The sequence below is a fragment of the Apteryx rowi genome, unplaced genomic scaffold (assembly GCF_003343035.1).
Source record: "Apteryx rowi isolate R43461 unplaced genomic scaffold, aptRow1 scaffold_470, whole genome shotgun sequence".
Taxonomy (NCBI): domain Eukaryota; kingdom Metazoa; phylum Chordata; class Aves; order Apterygiformes; family Apterygidae; genus Apteryx; species Apteryx rowi.
In genome coordinates this window covers 598713-606431 of record NW_020450728.1, presented here as the reverse complement: position 1 = coordinate 606431, position 7719 = coordinate 598713, and the positions used below count along the sequence as shown (strand labels likewise).

Below are 7719 nucleotides of genomic sequence, written 5' to 3'. Positions count from 1 at the left end.
TTTGCACAGCTCCACCTGCACGGGCTGTTCTCTAACACTGTGCGTCTTACTGGGACCTTTTCTACAAGTTCGACTCCCTGCGAGTTTGTAGCACCACGTACCAGACCTAAGAAMAAGGTAAGTATTTTGTCCTAGCTCTGAGTACTCCCTTTGCTAGTAATGGGAGAAGACTGAAGGTGTCTTTATACGCGTATATCCCACCACTAGCAGAAGGAGTGGTATTTGGAACTAGATGTCCAAGTGAGTGGGCGCACTGAAGTGCAGAGTCCCAGCACGTAAGTAGATAAGGCAGCAACTGATTTGGCAAGGAAGCTGGGTCCAAGTGTCTGGGATGAAGTCAGGAAGACAGGACTGAGGAAAGATTGAAACTGGGCTGAAGAAGAAATGGAGACTTTTTTCTGAAGCTGGAGAACCAACCATAAGGTTGCTATTATGCATATGGCTGCTATTTGCAGTTGTTCTCTTAGTTCAAAGAACAGAGGTATTTTCTATAGATCTAAATGCTTCAACACTGCTTGGTCCATTTGATAGTATTTTAGATACTCATTGTGCTTTTTTAATTTAGAAAGTGACATACATGAAGTCCATTCTACATTAAAATAACACTAACACCGCAAAGTCCCGCTCTCATAAGCAAGAGAACCAATAGAATATTGTTCACGTAAATCTACTTTGTCTTTTGTGTGTCTATGTACAGTAATAWAAAACCAAGTAATATTTTTCCATTTGACACTCAATATCCTCACAGCTACAGCTGATGGCAACAAGAGTGGGATTTGAATGAATACAAAGTGATACATATACCAATGCTTCTGGCCCGTTTCATATTTCACATGCAAAACTGGCCTGTATTTTTTATCTTAATCTCAAATGTGATTTTTTTTTTTTGGGGAGAGAAGAATTACACTCCACTACCATGTCTGGGAAGTGATGAATACCATAGAGAAAAGCTGATGAGTAACTACTTTATATTGGAGGTTTTAATAGTGTGAAGGCACAGGGTTGTGTGTTGAATCACAACGAGGAAACAAAGAAGTGACTAAGACCTTATTAGGTACAAGAACCATCCAAGTTGTGTTATGAAATCTGTATTTCTCAACTTTTCCATTCTTAAGTTTGCTGTATTACTAATTTTTAACATATTTATTATTTACAATTTTTATATAATTTCACATGGATTTGACCATGTATGTATTATTGCATGGTAATGTAGAGTTTATAATATAGAGAATGAAAACAAGGCTTGGGTAACATGTAGTATTATCTAATATTAAATTAAAAAATCATAACATATTCAACTCTTATAGAATGACATGGGAGGAAAATCAGAAGATAAATCAAAACTACTCGATTTTGAACTTTCCAGAGATGAAGAGGATCACCTAGAGAAGGTCAAGATTGTACCCAAGAATGTAGATCCCAAGGGCATTGCAATTTTTTGTTCAGTATGTCAACAAACAATATACCCATATCATCTTTTTTATCATAAGAAAAAGCACAGAGCCCTAAATTTCCTGGGCTACAGTAGCCCACAGACAAAGACAGACAACAAAACACTTTTAGCTCAGAGACAGAAGCTGATTTCAAATTTGACCAAGATTCCTAGATATTCTGAGACACATAGGCAGAAGATTGATTATTCACTTGAATTCCTTATGGATAAACAGACTTACACATCATGTTGTGATCCTGGTAACATTAACAATTCTAGCACTCTTAAGAAAGTAAAAAATTTTTTAATAAAAGCACTATCAATTTGCCAAGATAAAAATTCCACTTGGCAAGGAGACATGGAAGACAGATATATTGTGCTGGACAACTATGGAAGTAGGTCAGACACATGTTTTCTGGGGTTAGTTGATGGCTATCATGGTGCGACAGCTGCAGAAGCAGTTTCAGAAGAGCTTCCACTTTTATTTCTTGACCAACTTGCTCAAACAGATTCCTCCTACAAGAAGAGTAAGGATGAACAGCAAATTCTAGATTCTTTTGCCACAGTAATCACAGCAGATTACAGGGAAAAAGAGAGGATTTTCTCTGATAAACAGGACAATGACAAGACTAACAAGACAAATACTTACAAATGGATTCACAAAGCATATGCCAAGTCCTTCTGGAGAATGGACAGGCTTTTACAACTAGGAAGGAATGAAGTTTCCAAAGTTCGCTGGAGTGGCTGTTCAACTGTTACCTGTTTGGTGGAGAGAATTCACAATGAAAAGACAGACAGCACTGAAGAAGAAGAAAGAAAGAATTTTGAAAACCACAGGCATAGTCCATTAGCCAGGACATCCAAAGGTGTTGCTGGGTTACTGCACATTGCTAATATTGGTATGTACATTTTAGGCTAGATTTTATTTTTTGGTTTCTTTTCCTTCACCCAATAAAAAGAGAAAAATATGCTAATTTAGAGATTTGCTAGCAGAAGATATTTGGAGATAAACAGCTGCAATTGTTTTAACTTGGCAATGTGAAGAGGACATGATAAAATCCCTTGCAACTGATGCTGGTATCAGGCAACAATAATCAAGCTTATTAGATAAGAACCCTCAATGTGATGTTGGAGTTAGAGCAGTAAAGTCAATTTACTAAGATGAAAGATGCAATTAAGAAACATTCCATAATACAGAAGTGATCTGTGTAAACATGGAGTAAAGAAAAATTTTTTTTTCAGAGAGGAGGGCTTAAGATGTCATCATTTTAGGGCAGACAACCACAGATCTTTTTATGATTTTAGTTTTAGGCCTGATAAATCCCTTGTGTCAATGAAACATGTTTAAGATATTCTTTTCTTCTTTTACTCATTTGTTTCCTTCAGACTAAGTGCCATCATATTCTGCTACCAGCAAACTGAAAATATTATCTGTGGGGATTACTGGAATTATCAATTACTGAAATAGAAATTGGCTGTCATTTACTGCTGTTACAGAGGCTCTGTTCAGCCCTGTTTGTTGTAAAGAGGAATCCTGCTTTGCTTTTTTATATTGGAAAAATCTGTTATTAGTTGTAAAGAAAAATACTGATACATTTCCAATGCTTTTTCCCTGCTGCAGGCAGCACACTCAACAAAGGTCTTGCAGTTCTTCGTAGTTTTAGTTGTTGTATTTACCTACTGATGATTTTTGTAATCAGTTAAATTCTCTTGTGTATATAAAACAGTTTTAAGATTATAAGCAAGGCAACTGCTTTCCTGTAAAGCAGTACACAAGCAGAATCATATAAAAAAGCTGTTGTGTGAATAGTTTCAAAKAGATTTGAGTCTATGGTTAGATTCTCCAGCATCTTCCAATCGCTATTTGAGGCATGTCACCAGCACCACAGTATTTTTGTTTTATTCTCTCTAGTATTTAGTAAGGAGTGCACTCACACTACAACTTTCAATCAATAGAGGCACTAATATCTGCTCCTACCCTTTCCTCCTCAGATGCCCCTTTTCACAAAACTTGTAAAACTCCAACAAATTTTATTGAAATTGAACAAGAAGGTCAAGATCAGTAGGAAAGAGAATCATCTATGAAGAAGCTTCATTTCTTTAGGAGAAAAAAAAAATCATATTCCATATTTGGAAAGACTGACCCCACATATAAAAATCTATTATTTTTGCACAGTAATAATAGGTAAACCTCTGCAAGTTTGAGAAAGACTATAAACCGGCATGAACTGTCACTGAAATAAATACTGGTTTACAACCCTTTCCTTTTCTTCATTCTTCTAACACTTGTTGCTATATCCATAGTGCCTCTACCTTATGCTGGCAACAAGCACTTTTGTAGCTACCTGATGAATCAGACCAAGCAATGGACCCAGCTGAAAATTAACCCATCAAAAAAAAAGAGAAAAAAAGTTTTATTTTAACCACTTCCGTTCCCCCAAGCTGGTTAACCACACAGCACCACAAATGTTGTACTGCCACAAGGGAAAGGAGTAAGACCAGGGTGAGCAGCAAAGGGAAGTAGAAGGAAGACTTCTGACAACAACCCTGGCTTAGATTCTACAGACTAAGTTTCAAGACTTGGTAAACCAATAATTAAAAGCACCTTATCACATGAACCAAGCCACACAGATCTCTCCCTTCTTCCGAAGCAGTGCATTTATTCTGGGAAAAGCCTGCTAGACCATAGTATAAAACCAACTACAGCCACATCTAACCTTCCACCCCTACTGAACCTACCCACCAAAGAACTACAAATTGCACTACACCTTGGGAAACCAACCTCCACATAATCCAACTTTTGTCAGCAGTCTGTGACTGTGGTTCAGGGACCCCAAACCATGTAAAGATGCAGAACAGTTAAAGAGTTCAAACATATTTCACTCCAAGAAACTGCAACTTTGCTCTGACTGGTATCAAAACCTGTAGTTAAGCACTAGGTCAGATATTCTTGCAGGAGCTGCAGTCATCTTTAATAGAATATAAGAGTAACTCACAACAGGGATTCTAACGTTTCAGAGTTAACAAATTAATGTTTCCACTTTATTAGCGGAAAAGACCCTTTTTATTACAATAGTCTTGGCATGTAAGATGAAGGCAACAAAAATTGGTAGACAATTCATCCAACCTAAATTTTCTGCTTCTAGTACCTGCCTGCATCCTTTCCTCCAAGATGAAGTTTTGTGCTAGCTTCAATTAAAGATATTGTAAACTCAAACTTTGGTAATGAGATAGGGCTTGAAGTGGATCAGAGATACTTTAAGTCTTTTATGATTAAAGACTACATCTTTTAACCACTTCTAAAAACACATTTATTTAATATACTAATTTTTTCATGAAATATATCACATTGAAAAAACAACATTTGCACAAGATCAAGTTTCATTTTTCCCTTAGGAATGTGTTCTTATAGGAGTGTAGATACACTCCTTCAGCACCAGGTGAATAACTGAAGAGGACGGTCAGAATGTGGAGCAGGACATAGTGGCATTTGCCAGCTTTGCCTTCTTCATTTCTTCCCACATTCAGCTTGTTTTTATTGACTCTTTTGCCAAGTCTCTGGTTGTAGACATAGACATCTGCATCCAAAAGTGAACTAGATTTTGTTCTTTCTTGTAGCCACATTATTTCACATGGAGTATATTATATACTTTGTTAGGTTTCCAGCTTGGAATCCTATATTCTGAGGGATCAAAAGAAATTTTGGACATCCTTCCAGTTCTCCTCTCCAGCTATCCCCTCCAGAGAAAGGTGGAGGGGAAGCAGCAAGGAAATATACATAAATTAAGGTATCCACATTCTATAATCAATAAAGAGATGTATTCTTCAATTTGATATTCTGAATTACCTTCTAGAGAAATCTGCCTTCACACAGGCTACATATGGAGCTGTCTCCTGAGCTAGACAATGGCAGTATTTCCCAGGAAATACAACTGCTGTACAAGCAGTGCTTACCTATAAACCCTTTCAAAGTAGATCTGTGCTCTACTCTAGCCAGAAAATATTAAAAATATTGTATAAAAAAGAAAATTGTGGCCAAATAAATATCTGGAAAGTTACCATCCCGCTTGAACTCTTTCTGTAACACATTACTTTTGCACTTATGACAACACAAGAGAATAGACCAATGCTGTCCCCTAATACAGAAACTGTCTCCTGCCAGCTTAGTCATAAGGATTTCAAACACTGCATTACTTCTTTTCAGAGGTGCCTTCATTTACGCCCTGAGTCCAAGTCTGATTGACATGGCCAGTCACCTGCAATGTTTTGATTTCAACCACTTTTCACTCTCTGCGGATTTCAAGAGTGTTGAGGGAAAAGCAAAGTAGGAAATTAGTCCTTGACTCAACATGGGTACTGCAAGAACTCTTGCTCCCTTGGCATGCTAATCTGAGGAAGAGATTTAAAACTTTATGTTAGTAAACCCTAAATGATGTCCAAATTATTTTTCAGGTACTAGAACACTTTATATCCTCAAAAACAGTCTGAATCTCAAACTTCTTGATGGGTTAATTCAGCAGTAACATTTTGAAAGCACACATTCCTTCAGAAAGGAATATTTGAGAAAACATTACTTGACATCATCTGTATGTACTCTTGCTTAAAACCCAGTCAAAGTGCAACATTTCCGTCAGACTGCACTTTAAGCTCTGTGAAATGTCACTTAGATTTGTCATAAAAGTTTAGCTGCAGCCAGAAGACAGACGTTCTGGAATAGCCTTCTGAATAACGGGAGGAAAAAAAGCCCCACAGAAACCTTGTTGTAAAATGGAAAGGGATTCACTGATGGAAGTATGGTTACCTGTAATAGCAGAAAATTCAGCTATGACCTCTGTTTTCTACAGTCTTTAGCAAAAGGCTAATTACTGATGTAACAGCAGTATCTACAAAAAAATCAGTCTGCTATAAAATATTCTCTTATTTTAGGTAACATACATGCAGTCTTATGTAAAAATGGAAAAGCATATTGCCTCTCAGAAGAGCACAGCACTTCTAATGCAAGAGAGAGAGAACGCATACTACAGAATGGTGGCAAAATCAGCATTAACGAACCAGATGGATTAGTAGAAGGGCATCTGAGAACCACAAGGGGTCTTGGACATCATGGAGATCCAGTACTGAAAAAATCTGTTATACCTGTACCTCATACTGTAACTGTCCCTATTGATGATTCATGTCAATTTCTTATTTTAGCTTCCAATGGGCTTTGGGAAGTTTTGGATTACAGTGAGGTACTTGCATTAACACTAACAACATTCACTCATTATTTGAGATCATATGGATGTATTCAACAAAATGGGGCTTCTCTGCATAAGTGTCAGTATTTAATACCTCTTTCTGAAGACCACTTAAATGACTCAAAGGCTATTAATGATCTGCAAGATAGAGCAGAGATACTGCATTCTAATACAGATATTTTTATTGCTGATTCAAAAGGCAACCTGACACAAAATGAGACAAGATGCTCTAGAAGGAGCTATCTGCACAGTGAAGATGGAGTTTTTAAAGACACTGATGACCACAAAAATCAAGCTGATACAGAATCATGTCCTTTCAGTAACAATGAAAGACATTCACAGAACAGAGAGATAACACAGTCTGATTCTAGCACACAAAGTGGCTCAGAGGAACTGAAACAGTTTGAGGACCAAAAAGTGCATCTATGTAACAGTTTTCAGCCGCATTCACAGACTGCGGGGCAAGACGACACAGACTTAGACACCCTCTGCGCAAGAGGTCCAAGTCACACTGCTGAACAACTGGTGAAGAATGCACTGGTAATTGAGTCTACAGACACAAAACAGCCTGAAGATGACACAAAAACGTACCTTTCTAATTGTGACTCAGATGCAAAACCGGTAGAAAATGCAGACTCCAAGCCATTTTCTGACAAAACTGCAAGTTACACTGGTCAACAACTGGTAAAGACTGTACTGACAGTTGGTTTGAAACCATCACCACAGTCTGAAGAGGACACAAAAGTATACCTGTCTAGTTGTGAATCACCCRTTGCAGCAAGAGGCAGAGTCCCCTCTGAGATGTTTTACGACAACGCAGCAGGCTACATTGGTGAACAACTGGTAAAGACTGCATTAGCTGCAGGTTCAAGAGATAACATTACTGTTTTGATTGTACTTCTAAATGGATGTGATAAAATACCTAATTACATCAACATTTAAAAATGTCATACAATAAATGGAGTGTCACTGTACATATAGTACAAGTTTATATTTAGCTGTGCCATGGAGTTGCTCGTAATCATCTTGAAAGATGATCCACATAGCCAA

At 37.4% G+C, this 7719-nt stretch overlaps 1 protein-coding gene across 1 annotated transcript; it reads left to right on the top strand.

Annotated features, from left to right (window-relative positions):
* The first annotated feature begins 894 nt into the window (after positions 1-894).
* Positions 895-7715, top strand: PP2D1 (protein phosphatase 2C like domain containing 1). Its single transcript, XM_026078145.1, has 2 exons — positions 895-2331; positions 6359-7715. Exons 1-2 carry the CDS (start codon positions 1314-1316, stop codon positions 7609-7611), a joined length of 2271 nt encoding a protein of 756 aa, XP_025933930.1. The 5' UTR covers positions 895-1313; the 3' UTR covers positions 7612-7715.
* Positions 7716-7719: the final 4 nt, after the last annotated feature.